The following is a 13,446-nucleotide window of genomic DNA, read 5'->3' on the forward strand; positions in this document are numbered from 1 at the left end:
TCATGGTACTATATGGCCATGAAACTATATGATGTGCAGTCAAGAACATAGTGTTTGTGGTTCTAGGAAGAAGACTCAGTTAATAAAGTGTTTGCAATATGAGCATAAGAACATGAGTTGCCTGGGTGGTGGTGGTACATACCTTTATCCCAAACACTTGGAAGGCAGAAGCAGGTGGATCTTTTGAGTTCAAGGCCAGCCTGGTTTACAGAGCTAATTCCAGAACAGCTGGGGCTACACAGAGACGCCCTGTCTGAAAAAGAAAACAACAGCCTGAGTTGGATCCCCAGCACACATGTAAAAAGCCAGCTATGGCAACACACATCTGTAATAATAGTACTAAGAAGTGAGGATGTCCAGATCCCGGCAGCTCAACGGCCACCTTGTCTATCTGAATCAGAAAAGCTCAAAGTTCAGTGAGAGACTGTCTCAAAAAAAAAAAATCTTTATCTTTTCTTTATGGTTAGTGTTTTGGTTTTTTTGACCAGCCCAATAAAGGTAGAATGGGGGCGAGATGTTAACAGCAGTTAAGACTGTGTACTGACCTTGCAGAAGACTAGACTTTGGTTCCTAGCACCCTGTTAGGTAACACACAAGTGACAGTAACTCTGGCTCACACCTCTGGTCTCCTTGAACACCTGCACCAACACACACATACCCTCTCCCCACACGCATAATTTTAAAAAGTTACAATAGAGATTGGAAATATGGCACTCAAGTTCTAGAGGATAAAACGTCTCTTTTGGCCTCTCAGGGCACTGAATCATATGCACAGACACACATACAGGCAAAACACTCACTCATAAACTAGATTATTTTTTATTAAAATAAATCTTGAAAAATAAAGAATTCTAAAACAATTGGTTGTCCAGAAAATCTGGGTTTTTTTTTACCTTGCAAAAAAATTTTATATTTATTTTATATTTACCCCAAATGATCCTTGTGGGTTTGTTTTTGAAGCAGGATCTATCACTAGAACCCATAGTTTGTCAATTTGACTATATTTGAGAGCTAATAAGCTTTGTGGATCCTCCTGCCTTTGCTTCCTTAGTACTCAGATTATAGGAATACTCCACTATGCCAGGCTTTTTTTTACATGTGTTCTGGAATTTAATTCCATTTCCCTTGCTTATTTAACATTCCTTTTCCTCTATTTTTTTTTAAGTGAAAATAATGATAAAAAGGGTAAGGATAATTTTTTTTCTGTGTTTAGAACCAATTGTTTTGGGTTTTTTTGTTTGTCTGGATTTTTTTTTTTCACTGTCCCTAATACTTTATTGGTTTCCTATAGACCTGTGCCCAGCTGGGTGGGTTTAGGTCAGGGGTCACTATTCACCAGATTCCAGGTAGGGAATGAGAAAGCCTTGGCCCAGCCTCCATCCTCTACACAGACCGTGGAGGGGGATTTAGTCTTTTCTGGGCCAGCACAGAACATCCAGGTGGGGCGAGATCCAAGAACTCAGGATCACTGATGTTTAGCCATCTTAGTTGTGTTTGGAGAAGTATTCCTTGCTGTCATCCACATTGGGCTTGATGGTGTCACTGCCAGGCTTCCAGCCAGCAGGACAGACTTCCCCGTGCTCATCTGTATACTGAAAGGGAAAGGCCTGGCCTAAGCGAAGAGCCTCATCCATAGAGCGTCCCACCGGTTGGTCATTGACTGTGATCTGGCGCAGAACAACCTTGGCATCGATGATAAAGAGGTCCCTGTAGGCAATGCCCTTATCAGTTTTTTTTTTTTTTTTTGGTTTTTCGAGACAGGGTTTCTCTGTGGCTTTGGAGCCTGTCCTGGAACTAGCTCTGTAGACCAGGCTGGTCTCGAACTCACAGAGATCCGCCTGCCTCTGCCTCCCGAGTGCTGGGATTAAAGGCGTGCGCCACCATCGCCCGGCTGCCCTTATCAGTTTTTAACACGCCGTAGTTCTGGGACAAGCTTCTACTCACATCAGCAAGCAGGGGGATGTTCAGAGGGCCCAAGCCTCTCTCCTTCCGTGGAGTGTTGATCCACGCCAGGTGGGTGAACTGAGAGTCCACAGACACTCCGAGCACCTCGCAACCCAGCTTTCGAAAGTCCTCAGCGTGGTTGCTAAAAGCGATGATCTCCGTGGGGCACACGAAAGTGAAGTCCAGCGGGTAGAAAAAGAGGACCACGTACTTCCCTCTGTAGTCTGAAAGCTTGACTTCCTTGAAGGCGCCATCCACCACCGTGGTAGCCGTGAAATCAGGGGCCGGCTTTCCGATGCATGCGTTGCCGGATGCCATGACTGCGTGGGCAAGATCACTACAGGACACAGAAAACAGATCTCAGAGCCAGTTTGGATTTTTTTTTTTTTTGATTTTTCGAGACAGGGTTTCTCCGTAGCTTTTTGGTTCCTGTCCTGGAACTAGCTCTTGTAGACCAGGCTGGCCTTGAACCCACAGAGAACCGCCTGCGTCTGCTTCCCTAGTGCTGGGATTAAAGGCCTGCGCCCTCACTGCCTGGCAAACCAATTGTTTTTATAGTTTGTTAAAAACCACTTTTCTTGGAGAGAAGAGGTGGCTCATCATTTAAGAGTCTGCTCTTCTAGAGGACCAAGATTCAATTACCAACAACCACATGACAGCTCACAGCTATCGCTTTAGTTCCATCTTGTTAATTTCTACCTGGTTTGTTTTTTGTTGTTGGTTAGTTTTTTAGATGGCGATTCAATCTCTTGCTCAGACTAGGCTTGAACTCTTTAGGATAAGTGATTTTCCACTTCAGATTTTTCAAGTAGTTGAGGCTATAGGCATACACCTTTGTGTATTGATGTTTCTAATTTTTGTTGGTGTCTTTTTCTTTATTTTTTGTTTTTCTTTCAGTTTTTCAAGATAGGGTTTCTCTGTGTATCCCTGGCTGTGCTGGAACTTTCTCTGTAGTCCAGGCTGGCCTCTAACTTGGAGATCCACCTGCATCTGCCTCGAAAGTGTTGAGGTTATAGGTGTGTGCCCCCATGCCCGCCTTTTTGTTTTGCTCTTTGGTTTTGTTTTTTTCGAGACAGGGTTTCTTTGTGTAGACCTGGCTGTCCTGAAACTCACTCTGTAGACCAGCCTAACCTTGTACTCGTAGAGATACACCTACTTTTGCCTCCCACGTTCTAGGTTTAAGGGCATGTGCCACTAAGCCTGGTTTTGTTTCTTGATCTTCTTATCTTAGCCTTATGCTAGTACCATGATGTCTTCTTGATTAGTATATGCACATTTTACTGTTTTATTTTCCTCAGTAATATTTTGCTAATCTAGATACTGTAATTTTTCATATAAGTTTTAGAGTCAGCTTGTCTAATTTCTTTTTTTCTTTCTTTTTTCTGGTGTTGGGTCCCCTGGTGTTAAAGACAGTTGAGCTGCCATGTGGGTGCTGGAAATTGAACCAAGGTCCACTGGAAGAGCAAATAGTGCTCTTAACCTCTGAGCCATCTCTTCAGCCTATTTCTTTAAAAGATCTGCTAGATATTTAATTGTAAATTGTAATGGCATTTCTTAGGTTAAATATCTCTTCAGGTAATAGAAATGTTCTAAATGCTTTATCACTGTTATTTTGTTTAGTAGAAATAGGGTCTTATGACATAAAAGATTTGACTTGGCCTTAGACTCATTATGTATATATACTACCAATCTGGACTTGTACTCTTGGCGATTCCTTTTCTCAGCCAAGCAAACACTAGGATTATAGACCTGTGTCTCCATGCCCAGCTTCCTAAATTCTTGTGGGGGGAAAAATGTTTTACTTGGTCTTTTTTTTCTCAATTTTGTGTCTAGGTTACAAGACAGATGCAAGAGCACGAACAGGACTCTGAACTTAGAGAACAGATGTCTGGTTATAAGAGGATGAGGCGGCAACATCAAAAGCAGCTGATGACTCTGGAAAATAAACTAAAGGCAGAGATGGATGAACACCGTCTCAGATTAGACAAAGACCTTGAAACTCAGCGTAACAATTTTGCTGCAGAAATGGAGAAACTTATCAAGAAACACCAAGCTGCTATGGAAAAAGAGGTGACTACTATTATTTATTTCTTTTAGACTGTGTCCGTCTCTGAATGATTTGGGTCAGCATTTTGATGTTTAAAGTATCTAACCCTAAGAACTAAGTAAATTGACCCACGAAAGAGAAGCACTTATACAACTTGTATAAAGCTTTCTGTTTAAAAAACAAAAACAAAAATGGCTCTTGTATTTTTTTTCTCTTCTTAGTTCTGTAAATGAATCTGTGCATTGTGAATCTGAAAATTGGGTGTTTTATTTTCATGTAGTAGTTCTGGGTGCTGATGGTCATAGAGCCAGTTCCAGGTCGGGCTTCAAAGCTACAGAGAAACGCTGTGTCTCGAAAAATAAAAACAAAACAAAAGAACAACAACAAAGGCAGACAAATGAATAATTGTGCGGGCTAGTTGTGGTGGTGTATGCCTTTAACCTCAGCACTTGGGAGGTAGAGGAAGATGGCTCTCAGTGATTTTGAGCTCAGCTAATCGTCTAGCCAGTGCAACACAGTAAGACCTATCTTTAAATAAATAAGTAAACTTGGTTAGGCCAGGTGTCATTGCACATAACTGTAACCCTCAGCATATTTGTGAGACAAAGACAGTATTGAAAGTTGAAGGAAAGCTAGCTGGAGCAACACACATAGCAAATTTACAAATAACCCGAGTCACACAGCAAGGATCTGGAGATGATACGGTGCTTCCCTAGCATGTACAAGCTCAAGGTTTTATTGTAGCACTGTAAGAACAACAACAAAAAAAGTTTAAAGGTACGCCCAAGAAAAGAGAATGACTGTGACAAAATGTTACAGCTGATCATTATAGCTGAATTGATGAGCTCTTAGTTCAGTGAGACTCTCATAAACTATGGAATACACCTAGAATCAACCTCTGGCCTCCACTTGTACACACATATGCAAGCTCAAAACAGTGCACATTCCACCCAAATTATATTTAACACATATGTAATATTTAACATTCACTTTAATAGGAGTTACAAGTAAGGATCTAATTTGAAAATGAATGTATCTCATTTTTTAATATATAAATTAACTCAGCTAAAAAAGCTTGGTAGAGAACTGAGAGATGGCTCAGCATTAAAGAGCACATACTTCAGGGATCCTGAGTTGAATTTCCAGCTCACACATCAGGTAGTTCACAACGCCTGTAACCCCAGCATTAGGAGGAGCTTATTTCTCTGACCTCAACAGGCACCTCCACATACCTCTATACACACACACATACACATGTAATTAAAAATATTTATTAAACTATTCATTTATGTTTGAAGATAAATATGTATTTTGTTTTTATTTCTTGAAGGGACTATATAGGTTTTGTGGTTTTGATTGTTTGTTTTGGAGTTTTTCATATTTATTTTTGTTTCTGCTTCTCTCCCTCATATTCCCCCCTCCCGAGACGGGGTTTCTTCTGTGTAACAGCCCTGGCTGCCTTCAAACTCACTCTGTATAGACCAGGCTGGCCTCAAACTCACAGAGATCTGCCTGCCTCTGCCTCCCAAGTGCTGGGATTAAAGGCTTATACCACTCCACCAGGCAGAATGTTATTTTCTTTTTCAATAAAGTGAGGAAAACATTTTGGTTTTGTAACTACATTTAAAAATAAAATAAATCCACCCTACTGATCTCTGAAATTAGACTGAAAAGGGTAAACTGATTAGGTTGTTTTGTTGTTTGTTTTTTGATGCTTCTGTTGCTCATCTACTACTACTATGTATTCTTTCTTGGTGGTGGATATTAAACTGATTTTTAAATTTATCTTCTTAACTAATTTGATTTATTTTTTTAAAAAAATTCTATATAGGCTAAAGTGATGGCCAATGAGGAGAAAAAATTCCAGCAACACATTCAAGCTCAACAGAAGAAAGAACTGAATAGCTTTTTGGAGTCCCAAAAAAGAGAATATAAACTTCGAAAAGAGCAGCTTAAGGAGGTACTTCTTTTACAAAAATTCCTTGTGTTTTTCTGCTATTAGTTGTGTTTAATAGTTCTCTACTTAGCAGTTAGCATAAAGATTTGTTTGTGGCCACAAAGTAAATATCTGCTTACATCAAAGCATTAATTATAATCTATAGTTTATTTAAGTTTTCTAGTTGAGTAGGAGTGATATAGAATCATTTCCTTAATCTAGAAATTGTATTGTGGGGGCTGGAGAGATGGCTCAGAGGTAAAGAGCACTGACTGTTCTTCCAGAGATTGAGGTCAACTCCCAGCAACCACAGGGTGACTCACAACCATCTATCATAAGATCTGGTACCCTCTTTTGGTGTACAGTCGGAACACTGTATACATAATAAATAAATCTTAAAGTAAAATAAAAAATAGATATGGTGTTGTTCACCTGTAAGCCTGTACTCAGGAGTCTGATGAAAAATCTACCAGTATTAATTATCATCTTAGTTTATCTCCTTGGGTAATATGATTAGTTGTTTGTTTTTTTCAGTTTTGCCCAATATGAATGTTTTTCCATTAAAGAAATTTTTAGAATCTTGTAAAACAAGGGAGTTAAAATTATACTTAAATCTTTTATTCTTAATTTTTTTATAAGATTTATTTGTTTGTTTATTGTATATAAGGTGCTGGCAGCAGGTCTCATTATAGACGGTTGTGAGGCACCATGTGGTTGCTGGGAATTGAACTCAGTACCTCTGGAAGAACAGTCAGAGCTCTTAACCTCTGAACCATCTCTCCAGCCCTATCCTTAATTCTTATTAAGATATATTTTTTGTCTTTTTCTTTTCTTTTCTAACTTGAAATTAATTCTGTCTCTTCTTGGAAAGATTTTTGAAGTTTTACTTATTAGCCAGTTATTCTGTGCTTTAAAGTCAGGAACCATGAAAATGAAGCTGTGTAAAAACTAAAGCTATTCGTGTATTTGTGATGTACATAGAAACAAATTACTTAACTTTTCCAGGTCAGCTGAGATCTTGTTAGAAAGAAAACACTATTACTTTTAAGTCTACCATGTAATTGATTGGGGATGTAGCTTCCTTCATGGCCAGGGCCCTACATTAAGTTCCCTTCATTGTGAAAAGTAAGTAAATTTTATCATAGCTAGTCATGAGGATGTAGAACTACATAATTCTACCACCAAGGAGGCTAAAGCAGGAGGATTGTAAATTCAAGAGCAGCCTAGGCTACATAGTAATAACAGTAACAAAACTCAAAACATTACTGGTTAAATGTACCAGGTTACCTTATACATTCATGTAGTTAATTTTTATCTAGCTAAATTTTTTTGGTTGATTTTTGTTTCCAGGAGCTGAATGAAAACCAGAGCACACCTAAAAAAGAAAAGCAGGAATGGCTTTCAAAGCAGAAGGAGAATATACAACATTTCCAGGCAGAAGAAGAAGCTAACCTTCTTCGACGTCAAAGGCAGTATCTGGAGCTAGAATGTCGCCGCTTCAAGAGAAGAATGTTACTTGGGCGACATAACTTGGAACAGGACCTTGTCAGGGAGGTATGTACATTTGAATGCTATAGAAATTTAAATAGATAAATATATTCAGTGCTGGAAATTAAAACATTTATTTTAAGACAAGGTCATATTCTATGGGCCAGGTTAGCCTAAAACTCACTATTGAGTTCAAGCTGATTTTAAACTTATGTGTGATAACTCCTGCCTCATCTCCTGATTGTTGCAGTAAAACTTTTTTTTTTTTTAATCAGTGAAACCTTTGTAATAGTTGAAAATTTTTGCCAGGTCTGGTAAGCCAGGCCCCAGCACTCTGTGTTTGAGGTCAGCCTGCTCTACATAACGAGTTCTAGGACAGCCTGGGCAACAGAGAAACCCTGTCTCAAAAACCGAAGAAAATTGAAAATTTTCAGTCACTTCCAAATCACTGCTTTTCTACATGTATGTCTCTTTACTTGAGTCATTGATGTACAAATGTCCACAAGACCTCTCTTTCCCTGTGATAGCACCTTAGAAAAACCTCCTCTTGTTAGCAGTTTCTCTTCCTTCTAAAAGGGCTCTGCTTTTCTCCCTTATGTACTAATCCGTACAAAACACATTTTGGAAGTCAGTGCATTTATCTTCTTCATTAGAACTGACTTTATGAAGTCAGACTTTGTTCAGTTCTTAAGATGCCCCAGTGTCTACCCTATAGTAAGCATTCAATAAATAACTCATTGATAATATGTGATTGACAAAAACTAGTTTTTAAGTATGAGAAAATTAATTTGGCAACTTTTACCTTTCTGACTTGGAATAGCTACCATGAGGTATATATTACCATTTAACACTTTTTAATAATCATGTTATTTATTACTTGGACAAGTGTTGTTGAAAGGTTTTTTTATGCTTTTATTTATTTATTTTTGGATGTGGACACATGAGTATATGGAGGTTAGAGGACTCCTCCCAGGATTTAGTTGTATCCTTCTGTCTTGTGGGTCCTGGAGAACTTCAGGCTTGACAGTCAGACACTTTTACCCTTTGAGACATCTTGCCAACTTTGACAGCCCATTTTTCTATTAAGATGGTGGGATCCACCTGCCTCTTCTACTAGAACACTAGGATTAAAAGCCTATGCCACCACCCCCAGTCTTGTCTTGCGTGGTGGTGCACTCAGGAGGCAGAGGCAGGCGGATCTCTGTAACTTGAGGCCATCCTGGTCTATAGAGTGAATTTTAGGGCAGCTATAGCTAAACAGAGGAGCCCTGTCTCGAAAAACAAAACCAAACAAAAACAAAGAAAAGGCTGGGCAGTGGTGGCGCACGCCTTTAATCCCAGCATTTGGGAGGCAGAGGCAGTCAGCCTGGTTTCTAAGAGCTAGTTCCAGGACAGGCTCCAAAGCTACAGAGAAACCCTGTCTCGAAAAAGCAAACAAACAAACAAAAAAAAAGAATTGTCTTCTTTATTAGAGTGTCTGTCAACATAGATAAATTTCTTTCAAAGAATTGATTAAAGTAGATTAGATATAGAGTGTGTTCAGTGAAGAAATTTAGGGGCTGGAGAGATGACACAGCACCTACACATACTGCTCTTGCCGGGGATGTGAGTTCAGTTCCCAGCACTCAAAGGGGTTTACAACTGTCTACATTCCATCTCTTAATGGGATCTGATGTCTCTGGTCCCAGGAACCTGCTCCCAGGTGATTATACCACACCCAGCACGCTTAAGTTATATATTAAGATAAGCTTTAAAAATTTATGGCTATTTGAACTTACCCAGGCATGTTGGCACTCTGCTTGGGAGGTATAGGGAGGCAGACCTTTGAGTTCCAGAACTGCAAGGGCTGCATAGTGAAACCTTGTATCAAAAACAAAAAAGGGGTTGGAGAGATGGCTCAGGATTAAGAGCACTGGCTACTCTTTGAGAGGACTAGGTTCAATTCCTATCATCCACATGTCAGCTCACAGCTCTCTGTAAAGTTCCAGAGGGTTCAATGCCTTCACGCAGACACACATGTGGACAAAACACCAGTGTACATAAAATAATCATTAAAAGAAATAAAATTTAAAGTTATATTGATTAGATTTAAATTTAAAAATATATCAATAATAAGAGAAAACAATATCCAGTCATAGATGTAGGCTTAGGTGTTAAAGAACATTGTTAGTACCATCCTTTGAGCAAATTATTGAACTATAACTTTTTGATGTTCTCTTTCAAGATAGAGTTTTTCTTTGTTCTCCTGTGTAGCTGTCCTGGTACTCACTCTGTAGATAAGGCTGACTTCAAACTCAGAGATCCACCTGCTTCTATCTCCCAAGTGCTGGGATCAAAGACAGACGCTACCATTGCCTGGCAGAACTATAGCTTTTAAAAATATGCAGAGTGACTAGAGTAATGTAATGGTTCAATGGTTAAGAAAGCTATGAATTTCTGGCCGGGCAGTGGTGGCACACACCTTTAATCCCAGCACTCAGGAGGCAGAGGCAGCCAGCCTGGTCTACAAGAGCTAGTTCCAGGACAGGCTCCAAAGCTACAGAGAAACCCTGTCTCGAAAAACCAAACAAACAAGAAAAGACAGAGACAGAGAGAGACAGACAGAGAAATTTACTTATCAATTGTACATTTGGAGTTCTATCCTGTAGAAATAGTAGCATGATATGATGCAACATAGTTAGACTTTCATTGTTACCTTTGGTAAAAGCAAAATAAAGAGAACCAGCTTAAATGACTAGTCATGTAGAAATGGTTGAAAATTGTATTACAAAGTAGTAGCTTTCAGTAAAATAAAATGTCTTTTTCTGGATATGATGGCACACACTTGTAATCCTAGTACTTGAGAGGGAGAGGCAAGAGGACTTTTTTTTTATTCTTGGTTTGGGCATATGTGCATTAGATTGTCAAATAAAGAAAATAAAGCTTTGTCCCTATATTATTCAATCAGTTGAGTTCTTTAATAATGGATTATATCCCAATAAATAAGATATAACTGAGAAACATCTACAACAAGCTATTGACCTCTAATGATGAGAGTTTTCAGGGTAGTGGATGTCATTGATTTTCATATTATTTGTGTGTCTATAGGTATACATACTTTTAAAAGACTTTTTTGTACATGTGTGTAAGACTGTATGTACACCATGTGTATGCAGTACCTGTGGATGCCCTGAAAGTGGAGGAAGCTGTGAGCCACTATGCAGGTGCTGGGAACCAAAACCAACTCCTTTGCATGAACATCAAGTGCTTTTTTTCACTGAATCATCTTTTCAGCTTCCCTTTTTATTTGGAAAAAAAATATCTTAAAAGAAATAAATTTCTCAATCTATTTATTTATTATTGGTTTTCTTTTTTTTTTTGGTTTTTTCGAGACAAGGTTTCTCTGTGGTTTTGGATCCTGTCCTGGAACTAGCTCTGTAGACCAGGCTGGTCTCGAACTCACAGAGATCCGCCTGCCTCTGCCTCCCGAGTGCTGGGATTACAGGCGTGCGCCACCACCGCCCGGCCTTATTATTGGTTTTCTAAGACAGGGTTTCTTCGTGTAACAGCTCTGGCTGTCCTGGACCATGTTGGCTTCGAACTCACAGAGATCTGCCTGCCTCTGCATCTGCCTCTGGAGTGCTAGGATTAAAGGCAGGTGCCACCACCATCCAGCAAATATTTTTACTTTTATTATATTTTAGTTTTGAAAGTGTCTGCCGTAGCCCTGACTGACCTGGAACTTGATATGTAGACAAGGTTGGACTTGACTTCAGAGTACAATGTACTTCTGCTATTACAGGTGTGAGCCACCATGCCCAGCAAGAAAAACATTCATTCTTCACCACCATGTGCTACATATTATTCTGAGAAGCTTTTGGTTAAGAACTTAGTTCTTTGGGAGGAGGAGAGGGAGTGGGGATTTGGATTGATATTTTTTTAAAGTAATAAAATAAAAAAGAACTTATCTTTTCATTAAATCTATGAAATAGAACTAGGATATAATAGGAGGGAGAGTTCTTTTTATGTACAAACAGCACTCGTACACACAAACACAAAAGGCATGGAAACTTAGTATTTACTATGTAGCCACTATTGGAGCAAAGGGTTAATTGCATCAACTTTTTGTGTTTGTGTTTTCTTTAGATTTTTCTTTGTTTTTAATGAGTGGGTTTATATGCACACTCACTCCTATGAGTGTAACCACATATTAGCAAACGTCTACATGTGGAGATCAGAACACAACTTCAAGTGTTGGTCCTTGCCTTCCACCATGTTTAAGCTATAAATTATACCTTTTTCTTTTGAATTATATTTTAGGAGTTAAATAAAAGGCAGACTCAGAAGGACTTGGAACATGCTATGCTGCTACGACAGCATGAATCCATGCAAGAACTGGAGTTTCGCCACCTCAACACTATTCAGAAGATGCGCTGTGAGTTGATCAGACTGCAGCATCAAACCGAGCTCACTAACCAGCTGGAATATAATAAGCGAAGGGAACGGGAATTAAGGCGAAAACATGTTATGGAAGTTCGACAACAGCCTAAGAGTTTGAAGGTACTGTTAAGTGTAAGCTTCCTGACAAGGTGAATGTCTAGTCATTGGGAGATCAAGTTGACTTAGTCCTTTTCATTTTTTAGCATGCTTGCTTGTTTCCTGTATGGACTGCCTGTTGCTTCAGTTTTTGCTTATATACTTTATATCAAAGAAATAGATTTTTTTACTGTAGGAATTCTTCATCAGTATTTTTTAAATATACACACTCTCTGTTGCTGACATTATAGTCTACAGGTCAACACACTAACCTGTTAGTTTCTTTTTATTCTAAGTAACTCAGTCTTGAACTCTTAATTTGATGTCAATATGATTTATATAAAATTTTCGGTATTTAGAGACAGGGTCTTTCTATGAAGCTCTGGTTGTCCTGGAACTCACTATGTAGACCGTGCCGGCCTCAAACTCACAGAGATCTGCCTGCCTCTGCCTCCTCAAGTGCTGAGATTAAAGATGTGTGCCACTACCACCCATTTGATTTATATAAAATTTAAAAAATACCAGGCATACATGGTACACATACATTCATGCAGGCAAAACATTCATAATCATAAAATCAAATAATTTTTTAAAAATTTAATGTAAAAGTTTGCTCTCGTCCCTTATCCTACATTCCTAAACCCCACCAAGATTTTTTTTCAAAATATTTATTTGTCCTCCTCAAATGGCACTTAACAATCCTAAGAAAATTTTCAAATTTCATAATTTATAATGGATATTTGAAGAAATTGAATCAGTCTTTTAAAACATACAAAACAGACTGGGTGGTAGTGACACACACCTTTAATCCCAGAACTCTGGAGGCAGAGGAGGGCAGATTTTGGTGAGCCTGGTCTACAAAGTGAGTTCTAGGACTGCCAGGGCTACACACAGATATCCTGTCTCAAAAAACAATAAACAAACAAGCAAACGAAAAGCACTCACTCTAAGGTTTTCATCAGTGATAGAAGTTCATTTAATCTGTACTTGTTTGCACATTAAAAAAAAAATTTATGGGGCTAGAGAGATGGCTCAGTGGTTAAGAGCATTGCCTGCTCTTCCAAAGGTCCTGAGTTCAATTCCCAGCAACCACATGGTGGCTCACAACCATCTGTAATGAGATCTGGCGCCCTTTTCTGGCCTGCAGGCATACACACAGACAGAATAGTGTATACATAATAAATAAATAAATAAATATTTTTTTAAAAAAATTTATGTCCTATAAACTCCAGGTCCCAAAGTATTTGCTGTTGAAAGATTCCTTTTCTGCCAAGTATGGTACCCCAGCACTCAACACTTACAGAATAGTTATGTTGATTGCCATTGTTTTAAAAAGTTATGTTGATTGCCATCTTTTAAAAAAAGGTGGTGGCGCACGCCTTTAATCCCAGCACTCGGGAGGCGGAGGCAGGCGGATCTCTGTGAATTCGAGGCCAGCCTAGTCTACAAGAGCTAGTTCCAGGACAGGAACCAAAAAGCTACGGAGAAACCCTGTCTCGAAAAATCCAAAAAAAAA

The 13,446-nt window shown here is 39.0% G+C and overlaps 2 protein-coding genes across 4 annotated transcripts in view; one reads left to right on the forward strand and one right to left on the reverse strand.

Annotated features, from left to right (window-relative positions):
* Positions 1–13,446, forward strand: part of Taok1 (TAO kinase 1) — an 86,470-nt gene that overhangs the window by 62,297 nt on the left and 10,727 nt on the right. For all 3 annotated transcript variants that reach the window (XM_041664401.1, XM_041664403.1, XM_041664404.1), the window contains 4 exons: positions 3,778–4,014; positions 5,823–5,951; positions 7,278–7,481; positions 11,715–11,954. In XM_041664401.1, coding sequence (XP_041520335.1) covers positions 3,778–4,014; positions 5,823–5,951; positions 7,278–7,481; positions 11,715–11,954 — 810 coding nt within the window. The remainder of the gene's footprint in view (positions 1–3,777; positions 4,015–5,822; positions 5,952–7,277; positions 7,482–11,714; positions 11,955–13,446) is intronic.
* Positions 1,430–2,268, reverse strand: LOC121456328 (peroxiredoxin-2-like). The gene is made up of 2 exons (XM_041664405.1): positions 1,882–2,268; positions 1,430–1,721 (listed from the first exon to the last, which is right to left on the reverse strand). The coding sequence occupies exons 1-2, from the start codon at positions 2,260–2,262 to the stop codon at positions 1,485–1,487; spliced, it is 618 nt and encodes a 205-aa protein (XP_041520339.1). The 5' UTR covers positions 2,263–2,268; the 3' UTR covers positions 1,430–1,484.

This window comes from Microtus oregoni, unplaced genomic scaffold (genome assembly GCF_018167655.1).
Source record: "Microtus oregoni isolate MIOR12 unplaced genomic scaffold, Mior012 000015F_ref0000493, whole genome shotgun sequence".
Lineage (NCBI taxonomy): Eukaryota > Metazoa > Chordata > Mammalia > Rodentia > Cricetidae > Microtus > Microtus oregoni.